Source organism: Malaya genurostris, chromosome 1, assembly GCF_030247185.1.
Source record: "Malaya genurostris strain Urasoe2022 chromosome 1, Malgen_1.1, whole genome shotgun sequence".
NCBI lineage: Eukaryota > Metazoa > Arthropoda > Insecta > Diptera > Culicidae > Malaya > Malaya genurostris.
In genome coordinates, this window is record NC_080570.1 from 95,068,902 (window position 1) to 95,088,196 (window position 19,295).

At 34.9% G+C, this 19,295-nt stretch overlaps 1 protein-coding gene across 2 annotated transcripts; it reads right to left on the minus strand.

Moving 5' to 3' along the window:
• Positions 1-1,297: 1,297 nt before the first annotated feature.
• LOC131425132 (neuropathy target esterase sws) lies at positions 1,298-16,092 on the minus strand. Of its 2 annotated transcripts, none has more exons than XM_058586743.1 (13): positions 15,707-16,092; positions 15,467-15,548; positions 14,538-15,097; positions 14,272-14,478; positions 13,875-14,219; positions 13,590-13,819; positions 12,531-13,527; positions 9,699-9,974; positions 9,443-9,629; positions 3,942-4,058; positions 2,128-2,339; positions 1,859-2,070; positions 1,298-1,802 (listed from the first exon to the last, which is right to left on the minus strand). In XM_058586743.1, the coding sequence occupies exons 1-13, from the start codon at positions 15,803-15,805 to the stop codon at positions 1,496-1,498; spliced, it is 3,831 nt and encodes a 1,276-aa protein (XP_058442726.1). In that variant the 5' UTR covers positions 15,806-16,092; the 3' UTR covers positions 1,298-1,495. The 2 variants fall into 2 exon arrangements, with proteins under 2 accessions (XP_058442726.1, XP_058442725.1); XM_058586742.1 differs by lacking the exon at positions 3,942-4,058 and adding an exon at positions 9,023-9,139.
• Between the last annotated feature and the right edge of the window lie 3,203 nt (positions 16,093-19,295).

The window sequence follows — 19,295 nt, forward strand, 5'->3', positions numbered from 1 at the left end:
AACGCCTAAAAATTCGATATGAATGTCATGCTAAGTGTCAAATAGGTTTAATTTTATTTCAATTTTAAAATTTCTGTGGAATATCTAATTGTTGGATTTAAATTTGAAACTATGTTATAGCTAGTATCAAATTCAATCGATTGGCGTACAAAAATGCTTAGCTGTATTTAGCATTCTTCGAATACTTCTAATATTCTAAAATTTCTGTGAAAATATCGAATTTTTTGAGACATTTTCAGTGAAGTTGAAATTGATTTCTTCTAAAACATATAGCTGATATCAAATGCAATCTATTGGTATATTAAAATGCATATGTCGTCGCTTTGAATTTAAAGATATGTCGAGAATACGATGTTTTCGATAATTTATGCTTGGACTTTTGGTTACGTTTTTGATCATAATATTCATTAACAAAGTGTAATTGAAAAATTTTCTGTTATATTTATGTTGTGATAGACGTATATGTCTAATGATAAATAAATTTTCAAAATCGGACTTTTAACAGCTGAGATATGGCCAGCCAAAGTAAGCGTTCCCACTTTTTTTCAATAGACTTTAGTTGGAACTTTTTATAATAACTTTGAACCGAATATTCGGTTTTCCATCATTTCAAATGGATTTTATTCAGAATGAATTTATTTTGTTGATGGTATAAAAAGTTTTGAAATCCGTCCAAAAATGGGTAAGATATAGTCAGTCAAAATTAGCGTTCCCACTTTTTTACACCCTTGGTATTCGGAGTGATGAAAGAGGCTCAGTAAAATTTGCACACAAAACAGCTCGTTGCACGCCAAACGTCTTTTATTAAAAATCTAGTGTTCATATTTTGCTCTTTGGTGGGTAAACCTTGCACAACTCGATACGCACCAAACAATCATCGCATTGAGTGGAAAATTTCCGGTTCAATACAAAAATTTTTTCTATATTTTATCCATTTTACCGATAGATTTTCCTTGTATAATATAGCCTAAAACCTTCACATGAACGTCATCTTTTGAACAAACAAAAAATCCTTTGAATTAAGTTCACGCATACCAGAGAACACTTGCTACAGATACTTGCATTGTGAGCATTTGAAAAGCGCACTTTGACTGTATGATGTGCAACAAGTTTCTTGTATGATATGTTTCACAGCAGAAATATTTGTTTAGAGAAAATCGAATGCGAAAGTGTCTTGTACTAACACGGGAGACCAGTTTTTTAGACATGTGTTTGGTAATTGTGTTTTTGGATGTAAATGTTCTGCGTCACCCAAAAAGGAGATAAAATTAATTTTGAGTTAAAAAAAAAACAAAAATATTGGAAAAATCTTTTATATATTTACAATGAAAAAATCTACCCCCGAAAGGCTTTGGTTTAGACCTCCTGGGTCGCAATCTGCAGTAATTCTTAGGTATAAAAATAAGAGGATCCGTTCTTTCTGATTCGCCAAATTTGTCTTTCGTTTAGGTTTTCTATGTGCTTAGAAATTAAAAATATTCGATATTGAGATTAATCAATCACTATGAATAGTCTTCTCTGGTGTGAGTGGGACACTGGCATTTCTCTCTGGCGTAGGCGTTCCTTGCAGTTTCTTGAATGCAACTGGAATCTCTAATTCATCTGAATCCATTTCGTTCTCGGACAGTGATAACGAACCGGCTGTTCTCATTATGCGTAAGGATGCACTTTTGTTCATCGGAATGTTTGATGGTTCCGATGCATATCCATCATAGTAATCATCTTCACTGGATGAATAACCACGTTCAGGGTATGTCTCCGGTACCTTGCATACAATTTGAGCCAAGTCAATGAATGTGTATCTATAATTAAAGAGCATTCGATAAAAAATTTCGTTCAGATATTGGCATATAATTACTCATTAAAAGAGTGCATCACTTTATGAGGCACATCTTTTACGCTCCATTGGTTGAAGCGAGATAATCGACCGCATTTCGCCATGTCCTCAAAGAAAGATTTTCCGTGCTCGAAACCTACGTTTTTTATTTCATCAAAGCTTCCAAACGCTAATGTTTTGTATTTATCTATAGGTGGGCGAATATATTCGCAATAATCACTTTTTTTAACCTCCTGTGAAAATATACTAAGTTGTAATAAAAGTGCTATGAAACAATGATTTACTTGTACCTCAAGTTGCCTCACACAAGAAACGTATGCCAGTCTAGATTGAATATCGGGAAGATTCGGCACTTTGACGGGCGATGTGAAAGGGTTCCAGCGTTTGTATAGTAACCACCAACCGGAAAGATCATCACCGTAATCCGTAAGATCGGTATCGTCCTGCGATCCTACGTCTATCGCAATTATATGGGCAGCACCTTGGGCACGCATAACGTCCGCTGTTGTGAAAATTGCTTTGCGATTAATGCTTGATATTTTTTTTATTCATTTTTAGAATTTGCCTGAAATCGGTATTTATCAAGGTTATCGATTATCAATCTATTTTCAAAACTCAAACGCATTAGAGATCAATTCCATGAATTTGATGCTATCGGAGCAGATTGGATTTTGTCTATAGCATTTAACTACTAATCAACTTGTTACAGTAACTATCATTTGCAGCTCAATGTTAAATTTTAATCTCCCAACTTACAAAAAGATTTGAAATTGCTTAAATTGTATATAGGGAAACTGTAGCAATAGTTATCTCTTTAGTCGAATCAGCTCATTATTTTTCTTATTACTCGGCCTACAATCAACGGAAGTCGTTGTAATCGATCGATGTATATTCGTTTCGATCTTAAGAAGCAATATTTATGTAAAAATAAAGAGAAAAATGTGCAATACTTCTGTTATAGTGACTGTTATAGTTTGATGCGATTGCACTTGTTTTCATCTCATTCTTTGAGCTAACGTAACGTAATGGAAGATTTCAGAAATATTTTTTCTGTAATTATGCCAGCTTTTAAGTGCCGATATCAAATCTTTGTGTCGTTTGTGTATGATCTTTGATATAACAAAGCGACAAAATGAAAATGACTTAAAATAAAATATTTGAATCAGAATTGTATGGTGAAAGTCTCACTTTGAAGAATCATTTAAAATACAGTATCTTAAATAAATCATATCATTTGATAAGAATCAATTCGAAGCTTTATATATCTTTACTTTAATATCTACACTTTTAGTGTATAGTTTTATTCCTGCTTTTATATAAAATTCGAACACAGAATTTCTGAAGAAACCTATAATAATATTAAGTACATGTTGATGATTTTATATGTGAGTGTGTTTTAACCCCTTCTCCCCTAATTTCTTGACACCGTTGATCGACACCTCCAGTCCGTGACACTCAAAATCGTTATACTATCTTCAGTGAAACTAATGAATATTTTTACGATAGAAAGTTTTTGTAACTTCTTGACGTATTCGTAACGTCGAATTTCGGCGTACATTTGCAAGCATATGTACACCTATTTATGAAGTGAAATGACAAGATTTATTTTAAACTTCGAGTGCAAAATGAAATTGTTTCTTTAGAGACAAAATAACTGTAAAGTCTGTCGAAAATCGAAAATATTAACGCAAATTATGCATGCAGTCTCTATACTGGATCAATGTACGGTGGGCCAAACGTATTATAATACAAACCCTTGATGAGAATGAAATAAGGTTAGGATCATCGAGGTGAGACGCATATTGTGAGATGTAGACAATCTATTGTTATTCAAAACTTACGAAACATAAATGAAAAATTCATTGGCGAAGAAAAATAATAAACGTATTGAACTGATCTGCAAAATACTAGTCAGAAAATCTAAATTTGAGCTTTGTTTTGTAGTAAGCTAATCAATTCATTTTTAAAAGTGTAAAAACAAAAAGAAGTAGTAAACTAATAGAAATCATGAAAAAAATATTGACAAATTTCTAGCGAGTGCTTGCTTTCCTATAACATAATATACAAAAAAAAACAAAATATTATAAAGAATATGCACATTTACCTGGTACGTTATTTGTGTAACAACCATCTAACAGTAGATGACCATCTCTATTATCACAGATAGGAGGGAATATTCCTGCTACAGACATACTAGCACGTACAAAACGCCATAGTGTCCCTAATTGGTGTTGATTCAAATAACATGTTTAGCAATAATCATATAACACAGAGATAAAATGGTTCAAGATTTCCGCATGTGTCGCACGAAGAACTAGAAACTAGAAAAAACGGTATATGTGTTTCCAATCATTCTGTGATAATATTGATTGCCGTATATTCAAGGCCTGATCTAGAACGACTCCTTACGTTTGTTGCCTTGTTTTGTGTTCAGAAAGATCATCATTTTTTTATAATTTGCAACTAAATCTAACTCATCTAATTTTTATTTCAAAAATTATTTCCAACGACATAACTGCCGTTCTACGCATAATTGTCTCATATGCTATGGGAGTTCCTATTTATATGGGACAGTTATACTTGAAACGACAGATAAGTGAAGAACGAAATATGTATATTTGTTTTTCAGAAAACTGTGCAACAGCTACTATTTAATATGATTGTCTGATGTAATCGATATGATGTCGATGAAATTTTATTAAAATTTATTTTTCCTGCAGACAAAACTGTAAAAATAGAACGATGTGGCATTATGTTCTACAGTAATATTCACCTAACAAAATTCTCATCCCGAAGACTTCAATACATGAAATATTCATCGAAATATGAAAACACATACACCATTTTTCATAGCTTTGATCCTCACTGTGCTTTTTGCCAAGTCACACAGATGTTCAATTTTATTTGCAGGCCAATTTCGAACAACTGTCGAAGATAATGTTTTTGTTTTCCAATTTTCATCCATTTGACAGTTCGATTAACGGAAACAAACACAAAATAAAATGAAATCAAAGAGAATAACCCACAAAATAGTTCTGAGCGTTAATGTTTCCGATTGGTAGTAGTCTTTTACAAACTTTACTCTCATTTTTCTATTTTAGCTTCAATGATTACCTAAACAAAATAGAAATAACGCAGTACCTTTACTGCAAAAAAACTTACAAATTGAGGAAATACAGAAGTTAACAAATAATTTTGTTGGTATTGATAGTTGTTGTTGTTCTAGTGTTCGGCTATTTAAAGAAACGGTTCGTATAGAATGGATAGAAAACTTGTTTGAATTGTAAAGAAATCGAATGTCAAACTAGTGTTTTTTTCTGATGGAATCAGATTTATTGAAATAACAAATACAAATATATTTACTATAGTCTTACAACTCAACAGTAATTACAACTTATTTACATGCATCTACGAGGTAGATTCAATTTATTTTTGGAAATCGGACAGAACTGACAGGACAAATTAATGCTCTCTGCCCGATCAACACATCGTATCCGAATTGTTTCTCTTTTTGATACTTTTTAGAAAATTTTGATATTTTAACTACTAAAGAGACTAGACTTGTATCAGCACTTGCTACGAAAACAAGTTTTTGTTATGAACTTTTTAGGTCTTGATAGTCGGGTGTCTACTAATGTGACAATAGGAGCAATCCCCTAAACTAATCCATCGTCCGATAGTTAAGCACATGTCAAACTTAAAAAAGAGTGCGATCGAAGTTTGAAAACTATTAAGCGGGAAACATCTGATACCAAACTATATGAAATGATCGGTTCTAGATAAATGAAAGACAACGTGAGTCGTGTCTTCCGTTCTCCTTATGTTATATGCTTATTCTAACTTAGAAGCGTTTAATATACTGTTTATGTTAAAAATGTAACCTTTTCTGCACATATTTCGTAAAATATTAGAACGTAAAGTAGTTATAATCACGTTTTCGGTTTGTTGTTATAGTTAATTTCATTATAGTTTCTGTAATCATTACTTTCTGTTGATTCTTTGAAGTTCATCACAAACAAAGAACTCTATACATACTAGATTCTATCACATACAAGTCTTTAAAATTATTCCACACGCACACGCAAGTATTTTGTAGGTTGAAATAAATTAGAACAAAGATTGCATAAATTGAAAGTTTGAGCCATGATTTTTAATATACAACATGGTCGTCAAATGGCGAGTTATCGCTATCAAGTCACTATTTAATATAATATCTAATGTCGCCGATGTATTAGGAATTGGTCTTATAGTGTAACAGAAGTTTCGCTAGTGCGTGAGTGGATGGGAACCAATCAGTGACATGATGCGTGAATTTAATGCCGTTTCTTAAATACAGCTTTAGCGTACACTTTCTGCACGAGACGAGAAGGAAGCATTATGTGAACAGCTAAAACGGGCTTACGATAATTTTCGACGCCGGGAGACACACACAAGGCAGTGATCGTATTGGAGAGCTTGTATATCATCTCAAACGACAACGGCCAATGATGCGTGAACTTTGCTGACTCACCTTCTTTTCCCATAGAAACATCCAGAATGACACCAGTAAATCGCCCGACCAATAAACGGAATACCAAATCGACTACGTCCTCAGAACGAATGCAAAGGCCTGGTGACTTTTGAAGATCCCCCATGAGTAGCACTGCAGGCGATCGTATTAGGTAAGTATTCAGCGCGTCGAAGAAGTGACAGGTTTCACGGTGAATACCAGCAGTTAGTCGTGGAGAAAAATTCAGCTGCAACTGTAGAGAGCGAACAAGGAATGTTGGAGACAAGTGCGGAACCGATAGAACCCGACTTGGACCGACAGCTTCGTTTAGTGCCAAAGGACATGAATGTGACCAACCTTACGTTCATCTCCTTCAAAATTGGACTTGACCCATCGATGAGAGATCTCGCTCTTGATGCTTCCAGTTGGCCTGATGGTATATTATTCCGTGAATTTGTTGATTTATCAAAAAACCAAAGGACTCCGAGCAATCTCAGTCAGTTGTAACTGATTTAGGACGAATTGACAACAATATGGGTGTTCTTTCTGGGGACGGTGGAGGCTCTTGGGTTTGCACTATACTTGACAACTACTCTCGGACGTTTTCTTCAGACGGTGCCGACGGTCACATAGAGGCCACACAAAACAGGCTGACGTGTGCTAAGAGATCAGTGGTAACCTTTTATGTACAGGTAAGAGCATCTGAATGGTGAAACATTAGATACATAGAGCTATACAGGAGTCAACCTAAGAACATGTTAACCCGACGACCAAACACTTAATTCATCTGAGATGAGCGAATATATCGGTAAGCTGAAGAACAGCAAAGCCGCTGATAATGACCACTTATCCGGCAACCTGCTCTAATATGCGAGAAAGGACTTCCAAAGTGGTAAACAATTCCTTCAGTGAGCGAGAGTCTAAATAAGTTTCAAAAGGGTTCTATGACGCCAGTAGGGGAGCCTCGGGCAAGATAATAAATTGTTAAAATCAATAATCTGCATTATCTCTGGATCGACAACGGTTACCGACGTGAAATTTCCATTGTAGGTGGCTTTTGGTACCATAAACGATTGATAAAAGTTGTGAAACGTTCCCATGTAAATTGAGATGTAATAATCCTAAGTGTATTCTGACATTGGTGCCGGGCATTTTTTTCGTTGCGAATTGTAGACGACATTTTGATGCAAATACGAATATGATAAAATTCTCTTTGTACGGATATTGCATGTATTTGCTGTCATAACCAAAAAGGTGCCGTGGGGAAAATTGATACCTAAACACTTATTCTTACATGCAATAATTTTTTGGTGAATTGCATGGATGTTATCTGGGATGTTATAAGAATAATAAGGGCCGAGATAAGAGATTTCAGTCATTCAACTCATTAAAAAATCATAAATTTGTCACGTTGGAGCCTGCTGGGTGTAGAACGATTTTTTTCTAAGGAGCAGAAGCTGCCTTTAATGGTAGCTTAAATTTTCCGATCTTTATTTTGCACTTGCTTCGAGAGATGGGAGACGAAGTCAATCTATTGAACAGAGACAACAGATCTCACTTTAACTTATGGTTTTCGTATATGAGATGACTATTGGAGCTGAGATGAATGGGGGTACCGTTACCCTACTAGTTTAGTTAATCGTGTTGACACTAATAAACCAATAGTTTAACATTTGTATTCTTGATAATTGAAAAAGATTCAACTTTCGCCTTCGGCTCGTCAGTTCTTAAAGCTTAGCGGTTCAAGTTGGACTGCTAGGCGGAGATGGCAGTTCTACTTGAACTGCTTTAAGCACTGACGAGCCGAAGGCGAAACGCAAAGAAAGTTGAAACAAAATATGTGCTTTTTTTGCACAAAACAAAAAACCCCTAAATGTTGAAAAAGATTGTTGTACTATATTCGATGGAATAATTTAAAACTTTTCATTATATTTATTTGGCCTCAAAGTATCAAGCTAATAATAAACAATGAATATTGATTCAATCATGTTTGTATAGTTATTCAATATGTACCACGCAACAATAATATTATAAAAGTAAAGCGTGTTGTACAGTAACTATCATGTAACATTATCTAAGTTTGTTATATTACTTATATTATATTTTACTTAATCTTGATAATGATGAATAAATATGTGATTCTACATGTGCCGTATGATTAACAATACATGATCATGTTTATGTAACTAAAATAAATAAATAAATAAATAAATAAATAACGCGTTTCCAGAATGTTTCTGTGAAATGTGCAAAGTATGCAAGATGGTCCAACACCCACTGCAGTTATTTTCAACTTTTGACTGCATAGATTGAAAAATGTCGGAAAACTTTCATGATTTTTAAGAACCTCGAAGAGGTTTACAGTAATGCAGAAAATGCTGTGCTGTAGCCAAATTTGGAAAGTGAATCGAACCGTCAGCACTCCATCGCTGAAAGGGTTAATTTTTCGAGATGGTAATATACTGTTAGAGGGTACTTGTTTTTTCAACTGACTGAATTTTAATTTAAATAATACTGTATAAACGGATTATATTGATTATATAAAAGCATTTAGTACGGCACATACTTTTTATTGTCGCAAATGAAGTATACTAGAACGGAATGAAATCAGCAGAGTTCAAGTGAACATAAATGTGTATAAAATGGCATGAAAGTAATCAGAAATAAGTGTTAGCATAACGTTAAGGAATATTTACCTGGTAAGTTATTGACATAACCGCCATCCAGCAGCAAATGTCCATCTTTCGGATCACACAACGGTGGCATATATCCACTAAGTGACATAGACGATCGAACATAGCGCCAAAGGGAGCCTTCGTTTGTCAACAGAAGTTTCAGGTGGCAGATTTTGGATTGTGTTTCGTGTAATATGAAATTAACATATTTTAGAGGAAAGGTCATTCTCATCCAGAGTGACAGGGGGGTAAACATAAGTAAATGCGATATTTATGATCAGCTAATGCCACAAAATTTTAGATAAAGAGATTATTTGAAAAAGACAACTGAGCAATTACTGATTTCTTTTCGGAATTGTATAACTCTCAGAACGTATTTTTAGGATACGAACAACTAGTGGAAATACCAAAAAAAATTAAAATAGAGACGATGAATATTACCATGGGTGTGTGTACGCGCACAGCTAGCAGAAATGTCGGTGGTAAGCGTGAAGTACGGAATCCATAGATCCTCGATGCATACATCACCGAAGGTTCCATGGATAGTTTGATTAAAATCTCTTCCAGAGAACATGGACGTGATTGGATAAGTCAGATCCATCAATTGACGACCCCATTGCGTCATTTTCTGTTGCGAAAGCGTTGCATTAGTAAGTGGGGTACTGAAAAGAAGTATTTCACATTTTTTGTATCTTACCTTACACCATTCACGAGCTTTCTGCGTAACGGTGGTGATGTTCTTCTCCGAACACCATAGAGCACCCATGAACGCTCCAATGCTAACACCTCCAACCATGTCAACTGGAATACCAGCTTCTTGGATAGCTTTAAGCATACCAACATGAGCAGCCCCGCGTGCTCCACCACCTCCCAGTACCAATCCTACCGAATTTCCGGTTAACCATCGAGCTAACCTCGAAAAGTCTGAGTGAATATTCGGCTCCGACATCAGCACCTTGCTGTACAAATCGTTCTGTAAAAACACAAAAAAAAACAAACTTATAAGATAGATATTTTCGGCTTCAACGGTCTATAAAACTTGTATGCAAATCACTTTTCCCCTTTTATTATTATATTCTGCAGCATACTTTATCGAAAGAAACTATCGTTAAGTTAAGGAAAGTACCGAAATCATTCGCGAAATAGTTCACAGCCTTAACTATATCAATGGTATTATGGTGGTGTTATGATGCTATTCATTAATATTATAAAGGGATTCTTCAAAAAACTTTTCTTTGAATATTGATTAAAAAAACAAAAAAGTTTGTGTGCATATACACTAGTAAAACTTTTCCAATATTTAAGTTTTATCCAATTTAATAGGAAATTTTAAACACATCTCGCTCTTTTGTTCCGGAGCCGGAAGTGAGATCCGAGCAAAGTCAAAAGTAGTCTATTTTTATAGACGTTGACTCTGTTATTTATATCTAAGTTTGTGAAAATCAACTCAACTGTTTCTGAGAAAAAGAAAATTCCATTATTGAGTTTTCGAACATTGTTTCCGGTACCTCCGGATCCGGAAACTGGGAACCGGTATAACTGAAATAATCTTGTTTGGCTAGCAACTAACATAACCTGAAACTGTTTTGAACCAAATTTAGGAGAATTTTTTGTTTTTCGCATTATCGCATTTCGTGTTATAACGTGTAATTCCGGAGCCAAAAGTCGAATCCGAACAAAATTCTGTTTTGTATGAGACTATAAGACATTTGATTTGAACCTAAGAATATCGGTTCTGTTATCTCTGTTTTTAAAACCATACATACATTTTGAAAAACTTAAATATGGTTTTAAGGATATTTGTGAGGGGTGGATATAACGAGTGCCTCTAAAAAAGGAAATTTAATGTGAAGTTTATAGAATTTTCCATAAAACGATACTTCTTGCTGAGTACAGATATTATTTGCGCTTCAGATGATCCTAAGAGCATTTTTAAGAAGAGAGTGGGAGCGGGTGGATAAAGTAAGGGTCTCATCCAAGGGAGGAGCAAAGTTCAAACTGTTAATATAATCGAACGTAACTCCAAACCAACTCAAACTCACCACACCTAACTAGGTTGGATATTTTAAGGTGGGGAGAGTAGGGGGGGGGGGCATAGTTCCACAAAAACTCAGTAAATAATCGCCAAACTTGGCACAGGTACTTTATACTTTTCAGAGGTGGTCACGACAAGCTGAGATATTCATGACAAAGGTTTATTGTAACATTTTCTTATTCGTCGTCAAACAAGATAAAGGGGCGGATTCAGACTAGGAGAAGAGGATCTTGAAAACCAATTTTCATCTTGATTTTTTTATAAAATAAGAGAGGGACAAGAATGTCAAGATTGTGCTAAATAGTATTGCTATCGTAAATTTGAATTAATTAGTACTTCTATTGTTAATTTTAATGAATTAATCGATACTTTTTGAAGAGCACAAATACTTCGTACACTACTAAGAGGTGGTCATAAAGGTTATCATGGAGGAGAGCTGTAGTAAGTTCACTAATAAAAGGGGAGTTCAATATAAAATTTATTCTACGAGAAATGATGCATCTTGAGAAATACAGATACTACTTTTATGTCAATATAGATTAAAAGATTATTTTAAGGAAGAGGGAGTGCAGCAAGTGCCCCAAACATGGGAAGTGTAAAGTAAAATTGATTGAATAGCAACATAAAACTGCTCAGAGTATTACACTAAGTAGGACAACTTCGGGAATTTTGTTCGGCCTTTTCTTCCCGAAACATTTCCGAGCAACGCCGGGTCATTCAGCTTGTTGTATTATAAGTATAAGTATTGTGTTATATTATTATATTATATTATGCTGTGTTATATCATCTTATATTATATTATATTATTTTTTATTATGTTATATCACAGAGAACAGATATCCAACATACATTCATACGTGCAAAGTCGTGTGCAACGGTGATTTTCAATGGATTTTCACTTGTATGCTTTACACAGCTTTTTAAAAAAGTTTGTACTAGCTTGAATGTGATATATTTATTTATGTTTTTTTATTATATTATATTTTTTATATTATTTTATATTATATTATATTATATTATATTATATTATATTGTATTGTATTATGCTCAAGTATATCGACAACGGGGAGGGGCAGGGAGTGCATCAGGGTATCTTACAAGTGAATGACTGGATTCTCCCAGAAGGTCTGAAATGAGTAAGACGCACCCTTCTAACAAACAAACCATCAGGCGGGTTTAAGCTGGTACAGCGAAATTCTTTATTACATGGCCGGATGTTCTTGCTGGAAGGCGCCGGGTCCTCAAAACCCATTTTGGCCTTCATAACAGCAATTATATGAAAGCTATAAAATCCAACCAAATCGTAAAAATTATTATTAGTATATAAAATAACGTTGCAAATTATTTTCTATATAGCCTACATAAGTTTGACAAATAAGTGAATTATTCATACCGCATGACATGGTACTTGGTTTTTAATTGATCTTGTTTTTTATGTTAAGATTTTTCATATGCATTTTTTGTATGAAATCGGTATAAAAAGTTTATACTTACAATTCGATATTGACTTCTCCTGGTGAACATACGCTTCGGACACTGAATATGGTGATGTCGCGATACCCAGGCGCGCATATTGAGCCAACTGGTAGTATTGCTAGGTCGAGCAGCTCCCTCATGATGCAGAAGTACTAACTCTTTAGCAGTTCGAATCGCTAATCTATCAATTTCTTTTTCCAACTTTCCGATGGTTGGGGGACGATCGCCCAAACCGACAATGACTATAACGTCTGCCTGTCGCAAGCAACGTTGCGTCCACGGACCAAATGTAGAATCACACTGATACAGTGCAATGTTATGACGATCTTCTTGTTGACCCAACCAACTGGTTAGTCGGTATTCATTTGATTGTTCCATTATCTGAGGCCCTAATGTTTTTCGGATAACTTCCGACGTTAGTCGCAAGGTCGATCCAATAGCGCACAATGAATGATATAACTCATACGTGAATGCTGTCAAAGGAACATCCTCACTGATTCCTACGATAGCCACCGTTGAATAACGGTGCTGAATTTGTTGATTCGTATCGAATGGTACCGTGGTTAGAGAATTTCCGTTGATTGGAGGAGATTGCATTGATCCTAGAATTCGATGGCTAAGCAAACTGATTAACTGTGTTACAACTATTGGATACTTAAACTTAATTGCATTGAACAGTCCTTCTGGCAACTTTGCAAGTTCGGAATCACGAACTGCCATTACAGTGGTAGTACGGGGAGTTTCCGTGATCATCTCGACTATACCGATTAAGTCACCCTTGCCATATTCTCCCACTATTTCTTTCTTCCCATTTGAGTGTGTAATAACTGAACGTAGTCGACCATTCAACACTATATATGTACAATCACTATTTTCATCCTGACGATAGACTGCTCTTCCCGATTCGAGGAAATTCCAATCCAATGCAAAATCACATTGCCGCACTAATGGTGATAATCGTTTCACTACACTATCTGCAATGTCCAAAACTACTCCAGGACGCTCACGCATTATGCTAAAAAAGCGAAAATGATTTATTTCTTAGCGAAATTGAAAAGTCTCATCTCTACAGCTTACTTATAAATTACTTCTTTGCTAAGCAAACCCACACGGGAATAGTGCTTAGCTTTGATGGTATACAAACTGCTTTCGCCTGTCAATACAGCCAACCCCCCAACTACATCACCAGGATGAATGGCAACTGTATGATTATCGGATTTATCCAATTTTTTATTACAACCAATGTTCAGTTGCGGATACTGTGCGATGGTCAAACCTCCACTTATTACAAAAATAAGTAAAACATCCTGTAAATAACGATGTCGGCAAAATTTGGTTTTTGAATCACATGTCTCTACTTACATCGCTTCGACCCTGATGAGTTAGAGTTGTACCTGGTGCAATCTCTTTCAAGACAATATTGTCTTCGATGAAGGGTTTATCTATATCTTTTAAACCTAATTCTTTGAGAAAGCCCTCAATCGCAATAGACTTCATCACAGTGTCCTCCATTGGTTCACTGGGGAGTGCAGACGTTCGTCGACTGGCGATGTGATCAGCCAAATCAGCAAGCATGTCCGGTTTAGTTTCATTATTTACCGCGTGACCGACTAACGAATGAGTTGGAACTTGCACATCGGATGGCACACGCCGGTGCCCAGGACTATTTTTCATAGGAACGGCTACCTTTTTCCGTTGGGATGAGCACTAAATAAACATGAAAATAAGTATCCAACTAGTAGTAGAAGAACCGACTAACCTGTATGTATTCTGTACTCAGGCCTAAATAATTGTGAAGCGCCGTAATCGTAACCCTCTGTAAACGGATCATGATAACCTGAATAACTCGAATCAGCAAATCTGGACTTTCATCGAACACTTCTTTGAAAGCAAACATAGGTAATCGAATCACTTGGGAGTTTTCTATTGCTCTTGCTGTAACCGTTTTATACTGACTGGTGTTTCCCTGGAAATGATAGTGATAGTTGAATATTTGTTCAAAAGCTGCAGTTATGCAGTACTTACAACTAGTACATCGATAAAGCTGAGCAAAGACGTGACCGATTCTCCTTTACGAACTACTTTAAGTGCAATCGAGCTACCGTCAGGATTATTGAGAAACACGTTTATCTGACCTGATTGCACAATGAATACACTATCATCAGGGTCACCTACTTTAATCAAAGATTCACCAGCTATTAAATTTATAATTTCAGTATGCTTGCAAATTTTTAGAAACACAGGTTTCTCAAAGTGTCCGAAAATTCGAATACTTTGAAGCATGTATAGTGCGTCAGGAGGAACCTTATCATTTCCTTCGGCCGCCTCTTCCAAATATTCCGCTGGTGGTTCGACAACCTGTAGCTGTATTGGATCATTATCACGACGAATTTGAAGCAAACGCTTTGCAAAGCGCATCACAGCCTTACGCTTTCTACCTTGACCACTGTATGCCTGCCCAGAAATGGATTTCATTTTGCGCAGCATTCGTCGACCATAGAACATCATTTTATCTCGTTTCCGAAAGCGTAGCTGTGATGAATCATGGCTTTGGAATAGCAATTGGGCTGCTTTGTCGCGTAGCTCTAAAATTAAAAGATATTAACAGTCTATTGAACTGAACCGTAGGGAGGGTTAAGTGATTTTATGACTAGTGCTAAAGTAAAACTTGATATTGTCCAACAAATTCAATGTCTTAACCAAGGAAACAAGTCAAAAATAATTAATGTACATTATTGTTTTTTTTCCTGGTGAAGTAAAACATTTTTTATATAAGTAGTAGTTTAAATAATATAAAGATATCAATAATGCACAAAAACGTAGATATTGAGAACTTCTCAATGTTGTGTTTGTACATTATGTGCACATATTTGGTATTTACATTTTTCACCCTTGGCCAGAGTAGCCCATAAAGGGAAACAAACATACTACTGATGATTTCAAGTGTTACTTACTCTTCAAATAGATTCGCCTCCAACAATAAAGTCCAAAAACGATGGCAATTGATAGAAGCAGCAAACTCAGTGACCAGGCAAACTGCAATGTAACGCAATAAACGCAATGCAAATTAGTTGAACGGAAAGTTCAGTATAACAATTAAACTCAATAAACTATCGAAATAAGAAGAATCTTAACCAAAAAGGTGAAGATATCAATATCGTCTGATGGCGTAATAAAAATGACCAAACCCTTACATTGTTTCTTAGTTCCTCTGCTATAATGGTATACCAGGAATCCTTCAGAATTGTGCCATAGTCAGAAAAAGATCGTTTGACCAATCCAACAACATCCATAACTGCTCTCAACTATATTGATTTTCATAAAAAAAATTATCGGGTACGACGGCAGTCAGAACTCGCAAAACAGAACTATAACATCATAAGCGATTGTTCATGACTAAGTTCGTCGGAGCACAAGTTTTATGAAATACTACGCTTCAATTCAATAACTCAAAACTTTCAACTCAGCAGGGTCAATATTTCTCACTTTTATCACTCTTACAGTTTTGAAAAATACGCTGAAACGCAACTATCGACAGAAAAACGGAAAGTAAATGAGCAACGAACAACACTGACATGAATGAGATAATAAACATTTTGATAAACGAGGGATCTCTCGTTCGTGTCAAAGTGACATTTATGAACTGCTCGAAATTAATTCGAGCGGAGTTCAAATCGATAGTCACACGACAAAAGGGCCTAACTGCAAATGAAAGCCTCTCTTTGTTTACTTCCTCTTTTGATTATTACGGAGCCATTACTGCAAATTATCTAGTTTCCTATAAAAATAGAAAGCTTGTAACTTTACCTTGAAAGTTTTGAGAAGAGTAAAGCGTCATATATAAAATCAGTTCGGTAAATCATGAAAGAAAAAGTAAACAAAGAGAAGCTGTCATTTACAGTTAGGCCCTTTTGTCGTGGGACGGTCGAAATAATCTATTGCACGGAAAAAATTTACCTTAAAATATCAGACAGTCAGGACTCAGGATCTTCAGGATTATGGATAAAGGGAGCATTGTTTTTTTGCGTATGTACCCTGTAAGAAAAAACGGCCAACAGATGTTCTACGTTGGTATAATACGTTGGACCGTTGGTCCGATGCATGTCCAATAAATAGTCTAGTTGAATTTATGAATAGTCCAGGCCAAATCAGATTATATAAAGTTATATATATATTATATATTTTGTCCCAATTCTACACCATACACAAGGATAATTTTTCGCTTGTCACAAACCGGTACAATAAACTACTGAGGTTTTTGATTTCTGTAAAGTGGCACAAATGTGGAATATATATGAGGAGAAGTGCATGACTCACTCAAATACAGCTATAGCTCAATTAGATTAAGCGGCATGTCTTATAGAGAATACAATACAATCCATTAGATTAACATTCATCGATAGCGTTGAAATCAACGTTGAATGAACGAAATGTTAAACGTGGTTTAGAAAAATCCAGTTGAGCCGACGCGAAAAAAAAATTTTAAATTCGCTCATTTATTACAGTAACATAGATGGTTGGAGCATTATTAAATATAGCCATATTAAACTATACTACAATGATAAAAGCCATAGTGAATTCAACTCAGATGGTTCAGCAGAAGTTCTTTATATTTTTTTTAATCTCCTGCAATTCTTTTTTACTACAGCATATTATAAAATAACCATATATTATACTGCAACAACATATAATCGCCCTTATTCTGAATAACGTCGTATCGTATTTTCACTCGTATTTCATTTGTATTCTCCATAACGCTAGCAAAATCAAAGGTAGCTATGATTCGATCGAACCACATTCGATCGAAAAATCAATACGTCGTTATTCAGAATAAAAGCGAATAACATCTCTATACAATACTTTGTAGGGTAACGGCTCCTTATTTCATCTGAGCTCCTATTTTTTTTGAACTTGAATAATATCTTACAACGTACCTGAACCAAACTGGAATGTATTAAAGTGATTATTCAAGCTATTGTCACACTTTCTCATTGGAAGAAATGGTTTTAAATTCTTCGGTGATCGTTTTTTTATTTAAAACCAACTCATTTTTCAATTTAGGACACATTTTCGACTCAAGATTTACAGTTCGTCATGTTTCTGAATATCTACTAATCGATTCGTTTCAAAACATAATCACTATTTCGCACAATTAGACTACTATTGAATGATTGATGACTTCATAATTAGTAATGTTCACTCGCCACTCGTTTAATTAACGATTAAAAACTTAAAAAAACTACCCGACAAGCAATAAAAGTTCACTTGATTGCGCTTTGTTTTAATCTCATTTGGTGTCGCAAAATTATCAAGTTTTCTCATAATGTTACAAAAAAATGGTTTAGTTTAATTATATTGTTGATATTTATATTTCAATAAAACTGTTTCGGCTTCAAATATTACCAGAAAGAGCGTGTTAAATACTAATGAAATGATCATTGTGGCAAAACTAGTAGCACTGGTTTCTTTCCGCTATATGTCAACATAACGCTGTTAAGTGTGTGTGCGTCATCGACTGTGCACAGAGATGCCAGATACTTTCATAGAAAATATGTATCTGCTGTATCAGTTTTCACTAATAAAATGAATCAGTTCAAATTGGTTTAAAATTTTAATTTAAATGTTTATCAGTGTTTACCATCAAATATTTGAACAAAAGATTTCCATTTTAACATGTGATTTGTCCGTTTTTTATTAAGCTTTTAAAGAAGTACTGTAATCAAATACTAACAGATACTCAGAGAGAAAAATCTAACCTTTTACTTTTTACTTTTTATGAATCTTTACAAATCTGTATTAAATTTAGAAAATCTGTATAAAATCTGTACTATGATTTAAATCAGTATGCGAACGCAAAAATCTATACAATACAGATAAACCACAGATAACAGATATACAGGCTTACATATGAACTGTGTGTAAAATTTGCTCAATCAGCATGGCGAACACTTGCAGATGTCACCACGATCGACACGAGGTGCCACCACTATTTGGGTGCCGCTTTCACATGAAACACAACTTTGGGTGCAGTATTCACTTCTCGCTAGATTTTTGTTTTGCTGTTGGTTAAAATGACAAGTTTATTTTTGTTTTATTCCGATCGAATTCTCGTATGATTTATGCGACATGGAAATAAAATTGTCTTCAACACTTAGGGAAACCGTGTGATAAGTGTTAAAATTGTTGTAGTTGGAATATTTCTACAACAGGCAGGAGGATTTTGTTATCGTTCCGGAACGTAGTGGAACGTTTTGAAAGATCGCGGCGAACAGTCGAGTAGGTGGCAATAGTGTTTCCAACGTATAGCAAATTTGAAATTTACACAGGATTTTGAAAAATTTTGTTCGAGCCTGTATATCTGTTATCTGTGGATAAACCTAAATAAATCCAACCCATGGAAATTAGATTCGGCAGAAAGTCTAGAAATTTTCAAACATAATTCCACTTCTTTACTAAACAGAGACCAAGGAAATAGGTCTTCCTGGCTCTTTAAGTTACTACCTACACACAGGGGACAGAGAAACATAGAAAACACTTAATCTCTCCCTACCCTAAACAAATTAGATAATTTTTTCGAGGTATTTATACCTGTTGTAGGAATCTACCTACTTTCATATAAAAGGAACAACATTGCAGCATTCTTTCAATAACTAAACAAAACTATCACACTGAAGAAGAATATAAATTGTATTCGAAATGCGCATATGTGATGTGACGTTTATTATACAAGATTTATAGTGTCGTGAGATACATAGTGAATTTGTATCGTGACGTGATATACTT

Coding starts and splice junctions, on each gene's coding strand:
- LOC131425132 (XM_058586743.1), bottom strand. CDS start 15,805: ATGGATGTTGTTGGATTGGTCAAACGATCTTTTTCTGACTATGGCACA. Junction 15,549..15,706: donor CAGAGGAACTAAGAAACAAT/GTAAGGGTTTGG, acceptor GTTACATTGCAG/TTTGCCTGGTCACTGAGTTT. Junction 9,975..12,530: donor GGAGAAGTCAATATCGAATT/GTAAGTATAAAC, acceptor GTGTTTTTACAG/AACGATTTGTACAGCAAGGT.